The sequence below is a fragment of the Agelaius phoeniceus genome, chromosome 27 (assembly GCF_051311805.1).
Source record: "Agelaius phoeniceus isolate bAgePho1 chromosome 27, bAgePho1.hap1, whole genome shotgun sequence".
NCBI lineage: Eukaryota > Metazoa > Chordata > Aves > Passeriformes > Icteridae > Agelaius > Agelaius phoeniceus.
Genome location: NC_135291.1, coordinates 2,856,067 through 2,880,725, shown reverse-complemented (window position 1 = coordinate 2,880,725; position 24,659 = coordinate 2,856,067). Strand labels below are relative to the sequence as shown.

Sequence of the window (24,659 nt, the reverse complement as noted above, 5' to 3'; positions counted from 1 at the left end):
CTATCTCCCATCCAAAGGACTCTCCCAGATGCCATTATCCTACATTATATGGATGGCATTCTGTCTTGGTTTGAAGACAGGTGTCTGCTAAGGAAGGCAGGAGCTTCCTGTGAAATGGAAAATGTAAACCCCCTCCCTCTGAATTATTATAATTTTGAAATTAAAAAGCTCTCGAGCAAAGATATGGGAATAAGAATAACAGTTATTTACGAGGAAAACTAAAAATACAAATGCAATAGTACAAACAAAAAAGCCCCACTGGCAGAGTCAGAATATGACCTGACACCCTGTGGGTCACAGTGGTGGTAGCAGTCCTATTAAATGGTGGCTGCAGTGCTCCTGCAGTGACAGGTGTGGTTCTGTTGAAGCAGTGATCCTGTAGAAGGGTGGAGTTTTCCTCTGAAGGTCCAGTGGTGGCGTAGATGGGCCTGGACTTCCTCTGGGAATGCAATGGAAAAGAAAGCTGCTCCTCTGGGAATCCAGTGGGAAAAGGCTGTCTCTCTTCTTCCAAATGTCAAATTATATCCAGGTAGGAATGCTTGGCTCCTCCCTCTGGCCGGAGCATCTCACAATGGGATGATGAATTTTTCATCACTCATGCAGTGACACTCAATGGCCCAATAACAGAAGATATCTCCCAGAGGAGGGGATTGTTGAGGAAGAGATAAAGTAAACTGCTGTAAGAGATGGTCTGAAGTTTCCCTCATTTGCCTCACGACCGTCACAAGGACAGAGAGGATGCCCCTGAAGACCCTGGCTGGAGTTCTGGCCTGGTTGGGGTGGATGCTCGCCAAGTGATTGTTTGCAGCTGTGCTTGCTGTGCCCCCACGTTACAACTGCTTTGAGCAGGGGCTGACAGGGAGCGGCTTGCTCTGTACACTTACACCTGCTTCACAATCCCTGCTCATCACAATGGCCCATGAATTTCCCCACCTCTTGGCCAGATGAACTTTCTGGGGTAACTCTGGTGATCCCCCCATAGAAGATCCCTCATCTGCCTCACAACTGCTGTAAGGGAAGCCCCCTCCCAAGGACTGAGACTGAGACCCTTAAAATTCTAACACAGGGGCGCTGGCCTGACTGAAGTGGGATGTTTGCCAAGTGTTGCCTGCAGGTGTGTTTGCTGCACCAAGACTGGTTTCTCATAGACACCAATCCTGAAACAATGGGTCTCGCTCACCGCTGAGATTGATTTGTCCTGTTTTGGAACATGGACTTTCTGTACTCATTTTCAATAGACTTATTCTCCATTGTCTTTTATCTGTTCTCCCCTTGGTGGATGACTATAAAAAACCCATGAGTTATGCAAAGAATTTGAGATTCTCCCCAACGTGACAAGATGGATCTATTGGCTGGACCACGAGGATTTTGTCTCTCCATTGGTAGCTATTCCCACCCCTGTCTTCTTCTCTCTCCCTCTATCCTTTATCTCCTTTCTAATCCTTCTATTGCTTCTGCTGTGGGCACTCAATAAAAGGTGCATTTGTTTTGATCAAGACTGAAATCCCCTCTCTGTTGTTTTTGCACTCTGAGATCAGTTAATGAACCATCACAACCCCACTTGTACGAGTGGATCGTGACATTAAATTGGCGTCATGGACAGGATTCTGACAGACAGAGGGGTTTGCAGGGTTGTGTGTAGTCTGTAACAGGGGAAGGATGTTTCTCTCCAGCAGCACCGAGCCCGATACCCTGAAAGGGGTGAGCGGTTGTCTAAAAAGGAAAAGGAGTGACTCAAATTTCCCACAAACTGCACATGCCTAGGTGAAAAGCACCCCCATACTCAATTGAGGGTTCTGTCTTCAGAATTTCACAAAAGATCTCTTAGTGCAAAAGGGAAACTGTTTTTGTGTATGTGTGAATCTGGACTGCCTGGGAAGTGAAGGGACTACTTGAAGTAACTGAGTAGAACCTCCCAGGCACATTTAGTCTCTTCACCCACCCAGGGAAGCAAGGGAAACACAGCAGAGGCTGTGTGGTTGTGTGCCTTAAGTCTACACCTCCCTGTCATGGTTTTGGTCCCTTCACAAAATGACGGAAAACCTCAGCGCAAAAGTTGAAGCTGAATTTTATGCTCTACGAGCCAAACACAATGCCAAACCTTCTCCCGGAGGAGAAGAACGGGCACAAAGTAACTGATTTAATTTGGAAAATGTTATTGATAGAGTATGTTCTTTACAACATGAAACAAAATTTAAACTGGGCAAAAATAAAACTATTCTCTGCTCAGTTGTGGGAGCTTGTCTCACAGCAGCTATAAAAACTCTCTTAAAGTGAAGAAGTGAGGAAAAAGCTATAATGGACTCCCTTCAAACCTAGTTGAAATTTGGCAAAAAAATTAAATGAAGAAAGGAATGAGATCCATCTGTTACAAGCTGCCCTTAGAGAGGAACATGTTAAGAATTCACTGAATGCTGATTCCTCAACACAGGCAGAGGAAAAGACACTCCTCACATTAAACAGATTTATCCCCATAAGGAACTAGAGGCAGTAAAAAAACTGTGGAGAAAACTGCTGCCCTCATTTGAGACCCTTGGTTAAAACAGAATATAATTATATTAATGATGAAGATTTTGAACCACATATCACAACTAAACAAATACCATTCAGCACTACCAAATTGACTAAGCTGAAGAAAGGATTTGGGCGCCTCCCACAAGAATCGGAGATAGAATATGTCTTCCAAGTGTCCCTCACTGGTGAAGATCAAATTAAATTAACTGAGCAGGAGGCCAGTAGGTACTGGGGACATGGAGTTTTCCTAACAACAGGAGATAAGCGTGACACGTGGTCCCTGACACAATGTGTGCCTTTCTGGGCCGGGGGAATTAATCCTTTGGAAAGGGGAGACCCTTTAGCTATAGTCAGTGCCCCCGACCAGCTTTTGGAAAGCGCCCACAAAGCCACCTGCCTGCAAATGATTCATGAAAAAGGTTGATTCCTGGTTTTCAGTCACCAATGCAATTACCTGTAAAGCCTGAAATTATGACTCCTTTAATTTGAGGGCTTCCTAAACCTACAGCAATTACTTTACAGAAAACCATAATGGCCTTGGGTCCCATAGAGAGACTAGACAGATTCCTTGGTAACCCCACTGACCAAACTGAATCTACTGATCCTGGTTTCACTCCATACTCCATCCCCTCACAACCCCCAACTTCTCAATCTGATTCACCTGCCAGTAGCCGTAAAGTTTGGACATGGAGCGAGGTTGCAGTAGATTTGATTAATTACAGTAGATGATATGGACCTGTAAAAACCCTGGAGGAGAAATCAGAAAAAACAAACGGTGTTTGGTTTATCAGGGCTCCTCACGGTGAAAATTTAGGGAAGGGAAAACAGATCTCTAACCACCACCATTGGTGGTTGTTGGAAGTTAAAAGGGGGGTCCCCAGAGAGGTGATGGATGGTTTGCCCCTTGATAAATTACAGAAAATAATAACTAATTGGCACTATCAGAAACCGAATTTATCAGTTCAACCCAGTGCACCCCTCCCTTCTCAGAATCCAGCCAGTGAGCCAAAAGAAACCCTCTCCCAGCCTCTCCCTCAGAATTTAGGATGTGAGCCAAAGCAAACACAGAACCAGAGAAACTAGGCTCTCCATCCCTTATAGGTGAGCAAAGGGCTGGAGCATGGATGTATCTGAGAATGCTCACTAAACATAAATCAGGAGATATATTGATCACAGCTATCACAGGCCTCAAACAGGCACTTGTAACCTTTCTGATTGACACTGGGGCACAAATCTCTGCACTAACAAAAAGGATGCCCAGAAGTGTAGAATTGTTCCAACAAAGAAACCATGTTATGTTTTAAATGCCCTAGGAACTACAGAATCTATGAATGTGGCCTTAGTAAAACTCATGCTCCATGGAGAGGAGAATCAATTAGTTGTCAAAATTGGGGATATTCCAAACAATTTATTAGGGATGGATGTTATTGCTGGGAGGCAGTGGGAAGATTCTGAGGGATTCCTGTGGTCATTTGGCGTGCCACGTCTTAACATTAGACTGCTCCAAGCTGCATCCTCCTCCCTGTCTAGCAAAATTACTCATGTAAAACAATACCCTCTACCTTCTGGTGCCAAAGAGGGCATCAACTGGTTATACAGGACTTGTGAGACCAAGGAGTAATAGTCAATACCCATTCTCTTTTCAACTTGCCAGTGTGGCCAGTTTGGAAACCCAATGAGAAGTGGAGGCTGACAGTAGACTTAATGCCAACACAGACCCTCTTACAGCAGCAGTCCCAAATTTGGCTGAATTAATGACATCAATTCAAGAAAAAGCTCACTCAATCATGGCAACTATAGATGTCAAAGACATGTTTTTTATGATACCCATACAGCCAGAAGATATGGACCGTTTTTCCTTCACATGGAAAGGACAGCAATACACTTTCACTAGGCTTCCCCAAGGCTACAAACACTCCCCCACTTTGGCCCACCCTACTTTAGCCCAGGAATTAGAAAAAATACCCAAACCTGACAACGTAGCTGTTTATCAATACATTGATGACATTCTGGGGGGGGGGGTGTGTGTGAAATAGAGGTAGTAGGGAAACATCAGCAGAAAATAATCTCTCACTTAGAAAGTCTTGATTTGCAGATGCCCCCAGAGAAAATTCAGAAGTCTTCTCAGGAAGTGAAGTTTTTGGGAATTTGCTGGAAAGGAGGTATGACATGTATTCCACCTGATATCCTAACCTCTTTAGATCAGATCAAAATGCCTGAATCCAGGAAAGATCTCCAGCAAGCTCTAGGATTATTAGTGCTCTGGAGAAAACATATTCCAGATCTTTCAATAATTGCCAGGCCCCTTCATGACTTGCTGAGCAAACGGGGTGAAATGGGATTGGACTCCTTCTCAGGAGGAAGCATTGCAGTTGCTGATTTTTGAAGCAACAGCTCACCAAGCACTGGACCCTGTCCATCCCACAGATCCCTTTCAGCTGGAATGGGGATTTGCCTCCTCAGGGCTGTCAGTACACATTTGGCAGCAGGGTCCTGAGGGTCCAACAAGTCCTGTTGGTTTCTATTCCTGTGGTTTTAAAAATGCTGAGAAAAGATACACTACCTGGGAAAAAGGATTGTTTGTGGTTAGCTTAGCTTTCATAGAAGTGGAAAAAAATGCATGACAACAACCAGTTGCCTTGAGAGGCCCTTTCAAAGTTATTAAGACAGTCACTACTGGGACCTCCCTCCCTGTCCCCAACACAGTGGCCCAAAGTGCCTCAGTTACAAACTGGTATGCTCAGATTGAACATTACTGTAACATTCTCTCAATAACAGAAAATGCTGTAAAAAATTTAGCGATCCAAGAAACTGAGAACTTGGGCAGCAGCCATGACAAACCTGCCTCTGTAATTAAAGTATCCCCTCCTTTCTCCCCCAAACGATCAGCAAATTCTTGGTTCCCTGATGCCTCTGCTAAACAGGAGGGGAAGGTGTGGAGATACAGGGCAGCAGCCCTCCACATTTCCTCTGGTGAACGAATCATTACCGAGGGAGAAGGCAGTGCTCAGGTTGGGGAGCTGAGAGCTGTTTGGAGTGCTTTCCAACATGAGGTACAGAATACCTCTCCTGTCTGCATCTACACGGACTCCTATGCTGTGTATAAAGGATGTACTGAGTGGCTTCCTTTTTGGCAGCAAAATGATTGGGAAGTTAACAGAATTCCAGTATGGCAAAAGGAAAAGTGGCAAGAAATTTTGAACATCGCAAGCCAAGGAAATTTTGTTAGGGTGGGCAGCCTTTCACCAGACAGATGGAAATCCAGCAGGAGAGTGGAACAATAAAGCTGTTGGTTTAGCAAGACTAAGTCCCCTGAAAAAGAACAAATTACAGAGGACTGGGATCAACTATTAGAATGGCTGCATGTAAAAAGACAGCACACAGGTGTGAAAGATTTGTACAAGGAAGCTCTGGCCCAGCATTGGCCTGTCACCAAGGAAAGGTGTAAAACACGCGTATCAACCTGTGAGCAATTGCAGACTGGAGACTGGAGAGACATCCTTTGGAAGATGACCCTCTGCATTTCAGAAAGGGTAAAGGCTTATGGGATGCATGGCAGGTAGACTATATTGGCCCCTTTAAGAAGTCAGGAGTTTAACACTTTGTGCTGGTAGGAGTAGAAATTGTATCTGGGATGGTCCAGGCCAATGCTTTTAAAAGAGCTACAGGAGATAATACTGTTAAAGCATCGCAGGGATGGTTTGGAATTTTCCCAAAACCACAGGAAATTCAATCTGATAATGGGTCCCACTTCACTGCTAGAATTGTACAGGATTTGGCAAAAAATGAAGGAATTAAATGGACTTTTCATACCCCTTACTACCCTCAAGCTAACGGGATCGTGGAAAGGACCAGTGGTCTTTTGGAATGACTTTTGAAACCAGAGGAGGGAAATTGGGATGTTCAGTTATGGGAAGCTGTGAAAAGTGTGAATGACAGATGGGGGGGTAAATGGGTGTCCCAAAATCACTGTTTTTTGCCCCAGAGCTCCAAGCATAATTGCCTCTCTAGGGAGACCAGATGATTTCAAGATTCCAGCATATTACCCTGGACAACCTGTTCTGGTGGACCTCCCTACTGTAGGGGAACTACCACTAGTGCTAAAAACCCCTCTGAATAAACATGCATGGGTAGCCTCTGATGCTCTAGGGAGAGAGCATCGGATAAATACACACTGGATAATTCCATCATTCTAACTTTTTCTGTCCCTTAGTGGCAGGATTCTGTTGTGTTTACTTTTACAGAAGAACCCTGAGGGACATGAGGATCATCTGAACCATGATAACACTGGTGATACTTTTCTGCATCCTACCACAATTCCGTGGACAGAATCCTGCTGAGTGGTCGTCGTCTGAAGCTACCATCCATCACACTAATGTTCTAGGATCATATCCCAAGGGTCACCACCTGAACCTAGAGCCTATAGTGCTGCATGACTCTGAGATATATCGCCCAAGTGAGTGGGGATGGGATCAGAAGGACTGGACTAGAGCCCTAACTGGAACAATTGGTGAGTCGATTGTGGTAGTGTGCAGAAAAGTGGAAGGATCTCTCTATGAGAAAGCCACCTCCATTGCAGGTGCTGGAAATGTTTTAGAACCAGATGGAAAAAACTATTTGCACATCCCTACAACAGAACTGTGTCCTACGACAAAGTGGGAGTGTACCAAACAAATTCCCCTCACTCTGTGCTGCTGGCAGGAGTACGTTGGTAACTACACTTTAGGCCCCAGAACCAACAATGCAATTACAAAGGATTGTAGAAATAAATCTACTGCTTGCTGGCATAATTTTACTTTAGCTAAACCAACTTATGTGACATGCCGTTGGCAAAATAACTTGACAAATCGGTTATGTTTAAAAGGCCTGGTTTACAAACTTAAGATAAATGCTATAACAAAGTCCACACTGAGTACAGTAGTCACACCCCAGTGGGTAGAAAGGACTGAGAGCACCCTTAGTCAACTTGATACTGAATGGCCTTGGTCCCAGGCTTTTGTTCATTTTTCCGGATCCTCAGGAAATATGAAGGATTTAAAACTATCAACTGTTGTTACACATGAAAATCAGATATACACTAGGCAGGAATGGGAAAACCAAAAAACCTGGCAGCTTCAAGGGATAGTGGGGAAAAAAATTAGTATGGGATGCTCAATGATTAACAGAACTACCCATAGAAACGCAACCTCAATCGGTGTTTTGACAGATCAAACAAATAAGCATGAAAAGGTTTGTATGCACCCAAGCTTACAGGATTGTTGGCACAATTTTACATTGGCACAAACCATAGAAGTGGTTTGTCTTTGGTCCAAAAAATGTAGGCCTGTAGGGCCTACATTTTAAGTTTATAGTAAATGCTATAGCCCAACTGGTTACAATTTACACCACCACCACTCCAGCCCAACCACCGCTTATGCTTAGCCCAAGAATTTTTGAAAATGGACCAGATATAATTAGGAAAACAGGACAACAACAAATACTGTTCAATCCAGCATGGTTCTCTTAAACAAGTCAAATTGCTGATGCAAAGTAATGTCTCAGAAATTCAGCCGACCTGTTCACCTTTTTTGCAAACTTCCTTTGAGGATTGGATGACCTGGTTGCAAAAGCGGAACTCTTTTAAAAGACGGACGCTAAGAGACATAACCGGTGTTGTGGGAACAGGATTGGGAATTCTAAAGAGTATTGATTCAGAAGTATTAATGAATAAAATTGGCTGCGACAACTAGAGATTTGACCAAGTTACAACAACCACTGCAGTCATTGGCTTTAGGAACACACCAGTGGCTGCTATCAAACATTTTGACAAATTGGGAAAAGGTAAATGTAAATGACCACAAATTGGTAAATGATGCACTCGGTGCTACACAAAACAACATTTCTTTGGCTCTCAGCTGTATCCAGGCACAATTGTGGATGCAGTCAGTTGCTGCCTCAATGATAAGAGAAGGTGAAGAAGGCACTTTTCCTACTGAAATTTGGAAAATAATTTGGGACAGTGCCACTGATTTTGAAAGAGAATTCCAATCCTGGTGGAACTTAGTGAATTTAACTTACAATCCCATTACAAACACAGCCATGGCTTTTGTGTTAACCATACGTAATGCCTCAGTGCGTTTGATATTTCCTATGATTGCATTAGGGCTGAATCATGATGGAGCTGTTCTCTATCCTTATGAGCATCAGGAATGGGCCCGTCAAATGGGTGAGAAATGGCAAACTGTTAATTTAGAATCTTGTCTTGTCCGAGAACAACAAGGGTTCATCTGTGAAAGCAATGCAATCATAGCTCAAGACATTTGTTTAGACACAGAGCAAAATATCTGTCATTTTGAAATTCAGCCTAATGAGGCTTCTGAAACAGTCCTTGTATATATAGGCAACAGGTGTGCATGCTTCAGAACTGCTTGTGATTTTGTATTCATAGAGAATATTGTAGTAGATACTAAAAATTATTCAAATGTTTGTGCTTGTAACTTTACCAAGATTACAGGATGTGATTTCTTTTATGAAGCTCCAGTTACCTCTCACTACCTATTGCAATCCAACTACACACTGATTCACAAACTGATGCCTACTCCTATTGGGATGGATCTCACTTTGGTAAGTCAAGTGCTGCTCCATCAAGACTTGGTAGAAATCCTCAAAAAGATAAAGAAAAACGGACAGAAGACCTGGTGACTGTTCATCATAATGTGAGACAGATACACCGTGTTATGGAGAGGGTAAAGAAAGATGCCGAGCACAGGTGGTGGGATACCCTCTTTGGGTGGTCACCTACTGCCACGAGTGTCCTGAACAGTGTGTGTCAACCCATCGTTACCCTTTTGATTCTAATTGTGCTTGGTTTTATCTTGTCATCAGTCCCATTTGTTATGAATTGGAGGATGATGAAACGGCTGACAAGATTGATGTCTATAGTCAATGCACACAACTTGGCTGATGTCCTCTACACTGTGGACATCCCCAAGTCAATTGACACAAGGCAATTACGAATTAAGCATTTGTGTTTTAGAGCAATCCTGGATTCCCGTTTATGATTTTGTGAGAATTACTTTCAATTTTTAGTGAATTGTTTTAGAAAATAATTTTAAAGTTAATGCTTATATTATGATTTGTTTATTGTTTTGCTTTTGATTATTTGTTATTTGTTTCAACCATTTGAAAATTGTTACAAAAATAATACTATTTTAATTAATTAACTCTTAGAGTTAATTCCCAATATTGCCGGATGGAACGTGCCTGGGGTCGTCTGGCCTTGCTGCTGGACCAAAGGTGGCAGCTGTGGTGGTCTCACCCCAGAGACACCCCTGGCTAGCTGGGTATTGAAGCTGGCGCTTGGGACAAGTCCAGGCAAGCAGGAACTCAGGTTTACCTCTGGTGGAAAGACTTTAGGCGATGGTGAAGGTAAAAGGAGACGCTGCTGGAGGTTTTGATCCAGAGCTTTATTCCTAAGTCACAGACCTCTGACTGTTGCAACAGCTCCAACAGAACTCAGAACCACGTGGTCGCTGTGTATTTTAAGCCCGGGGAGAGGGGGAGGGAAGGGGTAGGTATGGCACCAACCAGGTGGGAGGGGGGAAGTCTCAGGGGACAAGTGACACCTGGATAGCCCAATGTTGCCAGGGCTGAGAAGCATCTTTTGAACTTTGCCAATCAGATGATGCCCTTGCTGGAATGTTAAGATTGACGGACAGCACTTAGCAAGGGGGCAAGGGGAAGGGGAAGGGAGAGGTTGTTGGCACACCTGAGGGAGGAACTGGGATAGCTGAAACAGAGTATTACATCACACTGCAACAATTAACCATTTTGAAAATTGTTATGAAAAATAATACTGTTATAATCAATATTAATTATGTTTGTTTATTGTCTCCCTTTTCCCCCTCTTTTTCCTATCCTTTCTTTTCCTCCTTTTTCTCTCTCTCTCTCTCTTTCTTCTCTCTGTCATACTGTCCCTATTTTTCCGGGTTATACTACCAACGTACGGCCAGTCCTGAAGACTCATCAATGATACTCCAGAGCGCTGCTGATAAAGATCCCTCAAGACAATTGTGAGTCACGGGGTCGTGTGAGAGTCTGTCTGAAATATCCCTCATCTGCCTCACGATCGTCATTGGGGGGGAGCACTGAAAAACAGACCCCTCCTGTCTGAAGTTTCTGATCCTGTAGGGGAAAGTCATATGCCTGAGACCTGAGAGTGTTGCTCAATTATTGTTTTCACAGGTGCATTTGCTATATGCTACACTGAGCTCAAAGGGCATTTTGCCCTTTTGCACAATAGCTCTGGAATTCTCCCCGCCTCTCGGCCTGGCTGAACTTCTCCTAGGCTTTAGGGTGGTTCCCCCCAAAGAAGGTGCCTCTCGCTCGTTCATAACCACCATGACAGACAAACCGAGATGTAAGAAGCCTCTTCATCAAGAGACCGAGACATGAAATCCCTGTGTGAGAAGGCCCCCTCTCACCTTCTTCCAGAGACTGGGACTGAAACCCCCAACCCGGGAGAGGTGTGCAGTGGGGGAGGAAGGAAAGCTGCCCAAAGCAAGATGGATGTTGCAGGTGCAGGCAGTCAACCACGAAAACAATGGCTCTCACCTACTGCCAAACATGGACTGTGTGTACCCCTTTCCAAACACCATTCTTTCCCCCTGAAGATACAGTAAACTACCTTTGATTTGGTTGCAAAATCCATCCCCCCTTCCCCCATCAAATAAGAGTGTAATTGGGGTCCAGATGAACTGCGCCTCTGAGATCTCCCTGGACGCGGCCTGGTGAACTCCATGGGCTGGACATGGAGGGACTTGGCAGTTTGACGTTTGGTAGCTATATACCCATTCTTTTTCCTCCCTCTTTTCCCTTATTTTTTCCTTTTTTCCCTGATTCCTTCCCAAGGCATTTTTGCTGTGGTTATTTCAATAAAGGTGCATTTGTTTTGATTATCACTGCAAACCCCCTTGTACCGTGTCAGTTCTTTTGCACCCTGAGATCAATCCACGAACCATCACGAAACCCATTCATAAGGACGGATCGTGACACACCCAAGCTGCGTCCCCGGGATCCGCCCGCCTCTCCCAGCCCCAGAGCCCCCTTTCCGTGACCCAGGGACCCCCTGAACCCCCTTTTCTGCCTTTCCCAGCTCCCAGACCCCACTTCCCTGAACAATGGAGACTCCTGGACCCCTTTTCTGGGTTCAGGGACCCCCTGGATCCCCCAGCCCGCCTCTCACAGTCCCTTCCTGGAACCTTGGACCCTTCCCGGCTCTCCCGGTTCTGCTTCCCAGCCCTTGGACGCCCCCAGACCGCCCAATCTCTGCGTGCCCCCAGTTCTCCACCCCCTGCGCGTCCTCTGGGGGGTCCTGGCAGGTCCTCGGGGGTTCAGGGGAATTCCCAGGGTTTGCTCTGTCCCCTCTCCCTCCCCGCGCTGCCCCGGTCACTTTCGCGTCTCCCAAGCTGCGGCACCGGGACCCGCCCGGGGACCGGGGACTGCTCCGGCACCGGGACCCCCCTGAACAGCAATTCCTGGGCACGGGGACCCCCGAACTTCCATTTCCAGGCGAACCCCCCTTCCTGGGCACAGAGACTGCCTTGAACGTTCATTTTGGGGCACTGGGAGCCTCCCTGTACCCCCTTCCCCAGCCCCAATAACCCCTGCACCCCCTTATCTGGAGCCTGGAACCCCCTGAACCCCAAATCCAGGGCATGGAAACCCCCCGAACCCCCATTTCTGGGCACCGGGACCCCACTGCATCCCCTTATACAGCACTGGGAGTCCTTGACCCCCCCCATTCTGCTGCACCAGGACCCCCGTGCACCCCCATATCCAGGACTGGAACCCTCCCAAACCCTCCATTCTCAGGCACAGGGACCCCCCTGCACCCCCTCATCCGGCACCAAAGCCCCCCTGCACCCCCTTTCCTGGCCCTCCCCCATCTCAGACACCCCAGCCCCCGCTTTTCCTTGGGGCGGGGCCAGGGCTGTGGGCGGGGCCGCAGCGGAGCAGCGCCATGGCTCCAGCGCTGGCTCTGGGGCTGCTCTTGGGGCTCCTGGGGGACCCGGGGGGCGCGACCAAAGGTGAGTGGGAACCCCGAAACGGGGAAACTCCTGAAGTTCCATTTCCGGCCACCGGGAACGCCCTAGACTTCCATTCCTGGACAGGGGAACTACCCTGTACCCCAATTTTGAGTCTACTGACCCCTCTCAACCCCCTTCGCCAGCCCCTGAACCCCATTCCTGGACAGGAAAACCCTCCCGAACCGCCATTCCCAGGCATCAGAATCCACTGAGCCCCCATTCCTGGGCGCCCATGTCCGGGCACCGAGACCCCCCTGTACCCTCTTCCCCGGCACCGGGACCTGCTCGTCCTGCGGGGGGAGGTGTCTCAGGATGTCCAGGAGGGTCCCTGGGGGGATTCTGGGCCCCAGGACCCCCCTGAATTTTCAGTTCTGGGCACTGGGACCCCCCTGCACCCCCTTATCCAGTACCAATTCCCCCCTGCAACCCCTTTCCCATCCATCCTGCCTTCCCCAGTCCCCAGACCCCTCTTTTCCTTGATCCTGAGACCCCTGGACTTCCATTCCTTCTTTTCTCAGTCCCCAGCCCCCCCCATTTCTCTGCATCAAGGACCCCCAGATTCCTATTCCCAGGTCTCCCCACCCTGTGACCCCTCATTCCTTGGCACTGGGGACCCCTGGATCCCCTTTCCTGGGCACATGCATCCCCTGGAACCCCCATGCCACTTTCCCAGTCCCTCCTCTCCCCCTTTCCATAACCCTGGAACCCCCTGAGCCCCCATTCCTAGACACCAGGACCCCCTGCAGGCCCTTTCCTGTCCATCCCACCTCTCCCACCCTGCACAACCTTTCCTTGGCCCCAGGATCCCCAAACCCCTTCCCAGCTCTCCCAGTTCCCCTTTCATTGATCCATTGATCCTCAATCCCCCCAAATCTCCGTGTCCCCCCAGTTCTCCACTCCCTGCGTTACCTGCACGTGGTGGTGTCAGAGCCCAGCCCGGGGATCCCCCAGTTCATGGATATCGGGTACCTGGATGGGATCCCCTTCGTGCGCTACGACAGCGAGCGGGGCCGGAAAGTGTCGCTGATGCAGTGGATAAAGGATGGAGTCTGCCGTAACGGCGGGAGAGATGCGACACACCATATGCGATGAATAGCAAATCTCGAAGTTTATTGAAAGCTTACACATTTTTATATTAGTGTTAATGAAGCTTATGCATATTGCAAAATCTGAGCTCATTATTGGTTAAAGCACACTATAATCAAACACACCTACTTCTATCTCTTAACAATTATTTTGCTTCTATGTGTACATTCTTCTAATTTCTCTACCTTGGGATAACTACATTTTCTGGCAAGCACTCTTCTCCCCCGTCTTCCCGTTTTAGAGAAGGTCACTGTGACCTTCGTCAGTAATTAGGCACCGGTTGCTCAGTTCCCAGCTTGTTTCTCTTACCCTTATCCATCGGTATCACATCGGAATGTCCTTTCTCAGCTAACCAATTCTCCAAAAAGCTCTCTACATCTCCCCTGTTTTTCTGTTGAACAAGCATAGTTTGATTAAATGCAGTAGTTATCATCTTTCTCACCATATTCTGTAAGCATATACAAAAACAAGGCAAGACTAATACTAACAGCAAAGCTACAATAGCTACTACAATGCTAACCTTAATAAGTGAACGTAACCATGATCCTAAGTTTAAAGATTTTAGCCATCCATCAATACCAAGGCCTGATTCCACCTGTAAGTTCCCAGTTAACCTCCGTAACTCAGAGAGCTGTGAGTGTACAAACTGTGCATGATCAGAAAGATTCATGCAACACATGCCCTCAAATTCATCACAACCATGGCCTTGTGCAAGTAAGAGAAAATCAATCGCAGCTCTATTTTGAAGCGTTGCATGGCGAATAGAATCTACATCAAGCAAAAGACTGGAAATTGCTAAGGAAGTTGCATTTGTTTGTTTAGCAAGCTAACATCTTAACTTATTTAAAATAGCATGAGCACCTGCTGCTGATACTCTTGGAGTTAAGAAAGATGCTGCAACTATGGCTGCTGGGGACCAAAACTTTACATCGTCCTGGCAGTCAGCTGCAAATGCATACCACACAAGTGGAAAAAATATACTGTAGCCAAAATACCACTTTTGAAATGAACAAATAGTTTAGATGCCTGATCTGTGTGAAGCCTTTGTTTCAGTGAAGTCTGACGTATCAACAAAGTCTTTCAGCATCTTGGTTAAACACAGGAAACAGAGAAAAATAACTCAGAACTAACTCACCTATAAAATATTAAGAAATACAAATCAGATGATGTGTTTTAGATCGGATATTTGAGGCAAATAAGCAGTGTAGAATAACTCATGTGCTTGTGAATCTCTTTATGCAAAGCCAGTGAAGAACTTAACACATGTGAGACAAGCTACAGCTCACACTGGTTATTTTCAGAGGGAAAAAAATATAAGAAGCGATGGAGAAGTTACAAGTTGAGTCAGGTGCTTAGAGTATTGCAGGTTTGCTTTAAATTGAACAGGTACAAGAAATATGTTTCTAAGTACAAAGGGACGTTAATGCTGTGGTATGATTTTTTAAACTCATATTCTCTTTCAGATTAAAATGTAAATTAAATGAGAATATTTTAAATGACATATTGTGTTCTCACTTGGACAAAGAAAAAGGATAACAACTAAGTACAAAATACTCTTTGTTCGATGTTACAGGAAAAGCTAAGCAACAGTTTTCCTGTAGACTGAAATCATTATTCAAACAATAGAATGAATGTTTTCTAGGCCTCAAACATCAGTGTTTATGTTTTATGTTTTAAAAGTCAATTGATGCTTAAACAGTAGGGATGAATATATTCTTTTTGGTAATTATTTATCAAAATTGTCTACAATAATAATAATAATAATAATATTAATATTATGGTTGGAAGTCTATTATATATTTTAGTATCTGTTTTGAGTGGAAGTTTTGTTGTTTTTGTTGTTTGGAGGGAGTTGTTTTTTTTTTTTTTTTTGTGCAAACTAACATTCAGGTTAAATTATAATTCTAAATGTTACATGACATCCAGTCCAGTTTTCTAAACATATAAATGTATACAATGAGTAACAGTTGTTTGGATTTTCTTCTTGCATCTGTGTAAGCAGTTATAGCATCCGATAAGGACTTTAGTGATCTTTTTGGGCATTAAATCTAACTCCACTGTCCTATCACGACCCTTTTTGAGCAAATCAGTTAAAATGTCAATTTTCTGAAGAAGGGTTTTATGTTGTTGAAGTGGAGGAGATATCCATTCTAAGGCCCATATCTCCCCCGTTTTTCTGTTATGCTAGGTAAGTGCACCCAGTAAAAAATTTTTGTCCACACCAAACTGTCAGCTGTACAGGGAGATCAAAATCACGTCTCTGAACACTGCCTTGTGTAACACGGTCTAATATCTGCTGCAGTGTTTCAGCCCGTTCAGGGGTTATACGAACAGGCTGTGCAGGATCAGTTCTCTTTAACAAAGGTCAAAGTTCATCTAACAGTTCATTGTTCGATTCGCATAGGTGGAAAAAGAATATACAGCATAATAGAACTCTCCCCTACATAGCCAGCGTCCATTATTCTAGATAAAACAAACAATCCCAACACTGTAGCCGAGAAATGTCCTAAAAGCAAAACTCTCACAGATAATCCATCAATAATGAGTGGTCTCTTTACTCCCGTTGGGACTTTTGTGGGTGAATAGTCACCAAAATCACTGTCTGCTGCTGTTGCTAGGTCTACTCTGAGGCTCCCGGCGGTTGCGGGCTGAAGGCAGGTTTAGCCGAAGTGGTGATAGCTGCTATCTGTGTCTGGGCGCGGAGAGCTGGTGGCCGGGAAGCAGAACTGCGCTGGGCAGCCGCGGGGCAGGCGGACTCACCGGAGCCCGCTTCCGCACGGGGGGCGGGAGGCCCGTCCTGCCGTCCCCCCCTCGGCTCGGGGACGGGGCGGCTGCGGAGCGGTGCTGGCGGCTGCGGAGCGGGAGGCGGCCGCGCTGCAGCTGCTGAGTCACCCAGGGCCGGGGCCGGCACGAGCCTCTCCGGCGGGGCGGCTGCGGGCTGTGCGCTGCGGCAGGGCGGTGGAGGGTGCGGGTCCGGAGCGGGAGGAGGCGGAGGCGGTGCAGGGTTTAACACCAGGGCAGGCGGCGCGGACGGCACGGCTGGAGTACGTGCGGGGGGGCTGCTGCCCGCGGCAGCAGCCGATAGCTGCAGGGAGCTGCTTTTTAGAGCAGGAGTTTGTATCGGCGGGGACCCAAACCAGTCTCTGCAACTCCTGTTGCTTTCACGGGCTGCACTAGCCTGCTGGGCAGCTCTTTCCTCTGCCTTGTATTTCAAGAATTCAGCATGCACGACTTGCCATAAATTTCCCAACTCTTTCGCGGTCTTATCCTCATCTATGATTGCACGCCACAGCTTATCTCCAAATATACGCCATTCCGACAACTCATGCACTGTATGCGGATTACGAAAAAGCCCCTGTGCACACCCATAAGCTAACAACCCAGGAAGTTCTTTCTGTAAATCTATCCCTCTAATCTGACGCCCTCGTAAAAAGTCAGTAAATAAATCATATGCTGCTTGCCTGTCTTTATCCATTTCAACGACGATAGCGCGCTTCTTGCGGCTCTATTCAGGTCCGGCAGCACGTAGCAGCCGGGCTCTCCTCTGAGGTCACCTGGGGCCTGAACACCTTCCTTTTTCAGCGGTGTTTTTTGCCGTCCCCAGCCGCGAAAGGACCTGCACTTGACTTTTACGCCTCCAACCGTGGCTAGTCCCGAAGGAACACGTCCGGGGTCACCATTTGTCGTAACGGCGGGAGAGATGCGACACACCATATGCGATGAATAGCAAATCTCGAAGTTTATTGAAAGCTTACACATTTTTATATTAGTGTTAATGAAGCTTATGCATATTGCAAAATCTGAGCTCATTATTGGTTAAAGCACACTATAATCAAACACACCTACTTCTATCTCTTAACAATTATTTTGCTTCTATGTGTACATTCTTCTAATTTCTCTACCTTGGGATAACTACATTTTCTGGCAAGCACTCTTCTCCCCCGTCTTCCCGTTTTAGAGAAGGTCACTGTGACCTTCGTCAGTAATTAGGCACCGGTTGCTCAGTTCCCAGCTTGTTTCTCTTACCCTTATCCATCGGTATCACATCGGAATGTCCTTTCTCAGCTAACCAATTCTCCAAAAAGCTCTCTACAGAGTCAAGCCAGAATATTGGATATGGGGACCCAGACCAATGTGAGGAACCAGCACAGTGATGTCAGGAACCTGAAGATACTGCGTGAGCAGTACAACCAGAGCGGCGATGAGTGAGGGGAGCTGTGGGACTGGAATGGGGATCCATAGGGCTGGAATGGGATCTGTAGGGCTGGGATCCATGGGGCTGGGATGGGATCTCTGGGGCTTGAATGGGAACTGTAGGGCTGGGGATTGGATCCATGGGGCTGGAATGGGATCTGTAGGTCTCAGATGTGGATTCACAGGGCTCTAAGTGGCTGAAATGGGGATCCATTAGGTTGGAATGGGATATTTTGTGATCCATGGGTTGGGATATGGATCCATGGGGCTGGGATGAGATCCATGGGGCTGGGTTGGGATCCATGGCGTTGGGATGGGATCTGTGGGGCTGGAATGGGAACTGTAGGGCTGAGATGGGGATCGATGGGGCTGAGATGGGGATCCATTAGACTGGGATGGGATAGCTTGTCATTCATGGAGCTGGGATGGGATCTGTGCACTTGGGTTGGAATCCATGGGGGTGGGATGTGGATTCGTGGGGCTGGGATGGGAACTGTAGATCCCCAATGTGGATTCACAGGGCTCCAAGGGGCTGAAAATGGAGATCCATTAGACTGGGATAGGATGGCTTGTGATCCATAGGGCTGGAATGGGGTCTATGGGGCTGGAATGGGAACTGTAGGGCTGGGATGGGATCTGTGGGGCTAGGATAAGAACTGTAGGGTTGAGATGGGGATCCGTGGGGCTGGGATGGGATCTGTGGGGCTAGAGTGGGTCTGTAGGGCTGGGGTGAGCATCCATGGGGCTGGGATGGGATCTATAGGTGTCAGATGTGGATTCATAGGGCTCCAAGGGGCTGCAATGGGGATCCATTAGACTGGGATGGAATATCTTGTGATCCATGGGGCTGGGATTGGATCCATGGGGCTGGGATCTGTGGGGCTGGGATGGGATCTGTTGGGTTGACTTCCATGGGGTTGGGATGTGGATCCATGGGGCTCCAAGGGGCTGGGATGAGGCTCTGTGGGTCTCCATCAGACTCTGCGGCTCCAAAGGGCTGGAATGGGGCTCTGTGGGGCTGGGACACAATTCCAGGGGTCTCTGTGGGTACAATCCCCCCAGGTCTCCACACAAGGTTGAGGTCTCCACACAAGGTTGACAGTTTATGGCTGTGACTTCCTGTCCGATGGGAGTGTCCGTGCATCCCACCAGATTGGCTACGATGGGCGGGATCATATCTCCTTTGACCTGGGATTCAGGAGATTCGTGCCGGCCGACAGCGCTGCTGAGATCACCAGGAGACACTGGGAACAGGAATTGAACGGGGTTGAGATGTGGACAAATTATCTGAACCACATCTGCCCAAAATGGCTCCAGAGGCACATCAGATATGGGCAGAAGGAGCTGGAGCGCAAAGGTGGGAGCAGAATTCCTGTGAGGGATTTGGGAATGGAGGACTTGGGAACACAGTATTTCCAGTGGGAATTCTATGGTCAGATCTCATCCCAATCCCATTGCAGTGTGAATTCCATGGTCAGATCTCACCCCAATCCCTTCCACTGGGAATTCCATGGGCAGATGTCACTCTCATCCTATTCCAGTGGGAATTCCATAGGTAGAACTCACCCCAGTCCCGTTCCAATGGGATGTCCCTCACCATTCCATGGATGTCCATTACCATTATCCCATTCCAGAGCCCCCTGATGTCCATGTGTCCGGAAGAGAGGAACACAGGACGCTGATCCTGTCCTGCCACGTGTACGGATTCTACCCCAACACCATCGCAGTCAGCTGGATGAAGGGGGGTGAAACCTTGGATCAGGAGACGGAGTGGGGCGGGATCGTTCCCAACAGCGACGGCACCTTCCACACCTGGGCCAGGATCGAGGCGCTGCTGGAAGAGCGGGAGCAGTACCGGTGCAGGGTGGAGCATCCCGGAATGCCAGAGCCCGGGATCTTCACTTGGGGTGAGGCTGGGAATGTGGGGATTGGGAATTTGGGATTCCTACATGGGGATTCCCCTCCCCCTCCTCACTATCCCATCTCTCCGTGGTGGTCGCTGTGTCTGTCATCGCTGCCATCCTCATCCTCATCGTTGTCCTCATCAGATTTGGTGTCTGGAAGCTCCAACCTGGTAACACATGGGATGGGGGTCGGGAAGGGACACGGATCCACCCAGCACCGTTCTGGGAATCCTGTGACACCAATGCTGATCCCACTTTGTTTCCACAGGGAGGAGGGACAGGAATGGATACAACCCGGCGGCCGGTGAGTTCCAATGGCGGATCCAGCTCTGGATCCCCTCTGTGCGGATCCCAGGATGGATCCTGGGGTTAATCCTAGTGTGTGATCCATGCTGGAATCTCATGGATCTTCTCTCTCTGCAGGAAAAGACATGGGAATGAATGGCTCCACTGCAGATACAGCATGGGATCAGGGTGGGATTCCAGAGGGAGATTGGGGCAGGATGGACAGACTGGGATTGGGGAGGGATTTTGGATCAGGGCAGGGGTCTAGAGTGGGATCAGGTGGAATTGTAAAGTGGGATTGGAGCTGGATTCTGGAGCAGTATCAGAAGGGATGGATGGAGCAGGATTGGGGCAGGAGTGATGGAGTGGGATCAGGGAGGGATTCCAGTGCAGGATAGGGTAGAATGGATGGAGCAGGATCAGGTGGGATTGATGGAGCAGGACTGGGACAGGACTGGGGCAGGATCAAGTGGGATAGATGGATGGAGCAGGATTGGGGTGGGGTCAGGTAGGATTCTGGAGCAGCTCCCTCTCCCAAGGGGATCCAGCCAGGTCCATCCTGTGGAATGGGGACAGGGACAGGGTGACACTGTGACCCTCTCTCATCCTGGTAGTAATCACTACCTGAGGGATCCATGGGGCTGGATCCGGCCCCTTCCCTCTTCCTGGGAAAGCTGAGAGCTGCCAGCAGAGCTCATCCCACTGCTCCCACCCACCCCACAGCTCTTGGTAACAGATCCATTTCCCCTTTTCCATGTCCCAGTGTTTTAAAGCCAATAACCACAAATATTCACAATGCTTCAGTTCTGGTGTGAAATTATCCTGCTTGGGGCAATAAATTCTGCTTGGGGCAATGTCCTGGATTGTCAAGCAAATTGTATTCTATTTGCCACCTGTATGGCAGTTGTCTTCTGTTAAGTAGGCAGTTTTCCTTATCTCTTCCACAACTGGGGAGACATCCGTTGATAACAGGCTATTGAATGTCACTGCACAACTGATAAGAACTACAGCATCCCAGTGTGAGATGCTCCACCCAGAGGGGAGAGCCAAGCATTCCTACCTGGATATAATCTTGAGTTTCTGGAACACCAGCATGGCTTTCTCCACTGGATTTCCCAGAGGAAACAGCTGCTCTCTTCCCCTAGATCTTCAGAGGAAGACTACACTCTTCTACAGGATCCCTGCTCCAACAGAACCCACCTGACACTCTAGGAGGGCTGCAGCCACGATTCCAATTGGACTGCTACCAATACCCTGACCCACAGGGTGTCAGGTTGTGTTCTGACTCTGTCAGTGTTGTTTTAGTTTACTGCATTGTTTATTTTATCCTTTTATTTTCTTCCCTACTAAAGAACTGTTATCCCTGCTCCCATATTTTTTGCCTGAGGGCCCCTTAATTTAAAATTTATAGCAATTTGGAAGGAGGGGGTTTACATTCTCCATTTCAGGGGAGGCTCCTGCCTTCCTTAGGAGACTCCTGTCTTTCCAAACCAAGACAGATTTTGGTGCTTAACGTGAGGCTCGAGGGCACAGAAATAAAAAGGAAATAACAGTTCTTGAGTAATCTAATTTTTGTACGCTGCTACAGAAACCTTGTTAAGCTGTCATCATGTGGTCCAGCTTACCTTGGTTTGGGTGGCATGTGGTTGTGGCTACATTTCTCCCATTTGCAGGCCCTTATCTAAACATGGTCCTATAACCAAGGCTACTGTGGCTGTTATCCAGTTTGTTTTATGGGTGAATAAGGGGAGGAATTAATGGCTTTTTAACTTCCTCTGGAAAGCAGGCACATGGATTCACAGCTATCACACACTAACTGTATGTTTTTGGGGTTACTTTAATAATAGCACCTGCTGTGAGGAAATGACCCCAGGGGAAATCTTCTCCCAACCCTTTAGCCATCTCTTTGGGTCTGCTCTACCAGTTTTTGAAGGGTTCAGATCCACTCTAAATACTAATGATATCAAACAGTGGCTGGTGTTGCTGGAAGGCTTGTTCTGTTTAGCATTTAGAGATAAGAGAAGATTAACTTGGATAACCACCCTGACACCTACCCCAAAGACAAGGGATGCTGCCCCAGAGCCTGGCCCTGCCCCACAGCCCACCTCAGCTATAAACTACCCAGATTGGATGGGGGTTCTGGTGAAGGAGATAAACGAGGTGAGCCAAATGCTGAAGGAGCACATTTCCCAAGCTCGTGAGAAGCCCTCCCAGTGCCTCGAAGAGGGAGAGTCTAATAGTGCAGCAGTGGAACCCACAGATGTTACAACTGTCCAGGTTCCAGCTGAACTGCAAAGGCAGACACAGCCAGCAGCAGTTGCTCCTGTGGAAACAAGGAGATCTAAGATGAAAGCAGGGCACCCAGATAAGGGAGGGCCCTCACAACCCTCAGGAGACCCAGAGGTTGAGATCGTCACCGAGTCCCTGACGTACGAAAATCTCCAAAATCTGCACAAAGACATTGTATGATGGGAATATGAGACTTATACAACCTGGCTACTTTGGGTCTGGGACCTTATAAGTACAGATAAAGTACAGATCCTTATAAGTACAGGTGTGCAACTGGATGGTGGTGAGGCAAGAAATTTGGGACCCTCAACCCAGGACTCAGGTATCAATCAGATTTTTGTAAGGGAGCCAGGGTCCCCTTCCCTCTAGGAACGGCTTTTAATGAGTGTCAGAGAGAGGTTTGTCCACAGGGAGAGCATGCAGGAGCACCACCATAGAATGTGCTGGAAGACCCTTGAGGAAGGGATCCAACAGCTGAGAGAAGTAGCAGTATTGGAGGGACTCTTTGGGAGGGATGGACAGCATGAAAATGACCCCAACAAGGTCAGGTGCACAGGGTAAATGTTGTGGAGCCTGGCAAATCTGGGGCCATCTCAATACACCACCTTCATTGCAATGATTAATGCAGATACCAACCAAGAGACAGTGGGCTCTGTCGCCAACAAGCTTAGAAAGATGAGAGTATGATCAATGGCCCAATGCTGGCTCATGTCTCTGCTGTGATTAAAAATCTCAAAGAGGAGATGAAGGAGATGAGGGAGGGGTGAGGTGTCACAGACATATTTTATGAAAAATCCTTTCCTTAGGATTTTTTCCTCCTGAGAAGCCGAGAGGCCTCAGGAACAAAATGTAAACAATAATTGTCGTGAACGGTGGAAGAATTGCCTCACACAATATGCGTGAACAGCAAATCCCAAAGTTTATTGATAGCTCACACATATTTATATTGGTGTTAATGAAGCTTATACATATTGCAAAAGCTGAGCTCATTATTGATTAAAGCACACTTAGATCAACCACACCTACTTCTATGCTCTAATGATTATTTTGTTTCTATGTTTACATTCTTATAACTACTCTATCTAGGCTATCTTCATTTTCTGGCAAGCGATTTTCTCCCCCATCTTCCTGTTTCAGCGAAGGTCACCATGACCTCTGTCAGTGATTGGACACTGGTTACTTAATCCCCAGCTTGTTTCCCCTATCCTTATCCAACGGTATCACATCGAAGTGGCCTTTCTCAGCTAGCCAATTATCCACAAAGCTCTCCACAAATAATTATCTGCTGCTGTGGAATTAACAGGTGGATCTGTGATTGGTCTCATGTGGTTATTTCTAATTACTGGCCAATCACAGTCCAGCTGTCTGGACTGTCTTGGTCAGTCACAAGCCTTTGTTACTCATTCTTTTTCTATTCTTAGCTAGCCTTCTGATGAAATCCTTTCTTCTATTCTTTTAGTATAGTTTTAATATAATATATATCATAAAATAATAAATCAAGCCTTCTGACTTCTGTGGAGTCAACATTCTCATCTCTTCCCTCATCCTGGGACCCCTGTGAGCACCACCACAGTGAGGAGCAACAGTTCCCATATGGCACCAGTGCAAGTCACAGCCCCAAAGTCAGAGCCCAATATTCCCCAGCTAGACAGAGAGGGTACACCCCAGGGGCTGACGTGTGGTTCTCCCTGCATGACCATGGGGAAGACATGGGAAGGTGGGATGGAAAACCCACTTCTGTCCTGGCAGCACAGGTGCATCAACTCACCGAGGGAAACACTAATCAAGGGAACTCCAGTAAAGTGAAGGTAGCCTCAACCTCCCATGACCGAGCTGCTGGGTATGATCTATCAGATCTCCTTGAAGGAGAGAACCTCTAGCATGCGTGCCCAGGAAAGAAATAATAACCAGGATTAGGGGGCCCCTGCCTGTAGCCAGGAAGAGGCATGGGAAAACTGGATCTTTTAGATGGTGTGGATCTGATGGCCTGGCACATCAAAGCCACAAAAATATGATGCCTTAGTTGATACTGGTGTGCAGTGTACTCTAATACCATCGGGACACATTGGGGCGGAACCTGTTTCCATTGCCAGGGTGACGGGGATTGACTGTGTTGGAAGCCAAGGTGAGCCTGACTGGGAAAGAGGGGCAGAAACATCCTATTGTGACTGGCCCAGAGGCCCTGTGTGTTCTGGGCATAGACTTCCTCTGGAATGGCTTTACAAAGACCCAGAAAGACTCAAGTGAGCTTTTGGAATAGCTGCTGTAGAGGCAGAGAACATGAAGCAGTTGAACACCTTGCCTGGACTATCAGAAAACC

At 47.3% G+C, this 24,659-nt stretch overlaps 1 protein-coding gene, 1 long non-coding RNA gene and 2 pseudogenes across 2 annotated transcripts; all 4 read left to right on the top strand.

The window, feature by feature from the left end:
• LOC129132018 (uncharacterized) overlaps positions 1–24,659 on the top strand; it is a 234,639-nt pseudogene that overhangs the window by 176,528 nt on the left and 33,452 nt on the right.
• LOC143695822 (uncharacterized) lies at positions 945–5,715 on the top strand (annotated as a pseudogene).
• LOC129132026 (class I histocompatibility antigen, F10 alpha chain-like) lies at positions 12,485–19,785 on the top strand (the record flags this gene model as incomplete). Its single annotated transcript, XM_077191040.1, has 4 exons — positions 12,485–12,581; positions 13,471–13,635; positions 18,943–19,218; positions 19,496–19,785. Coding segments are annotated over exons 1-4 (798 nt in total), but the record flags the coding sequence as incomplete, so codon positions are not given.
• Positions 19,900–20,070, top strand: LOC143695990 (uncharacterized). Its single transcript, XR_013185460.1, has 2 exons — positions 19,900–19,935; positions 20,034–20,070. It is a non-coding gene; the product is annotated as an uncharacterized LOC143695990 (long non-coding RNA).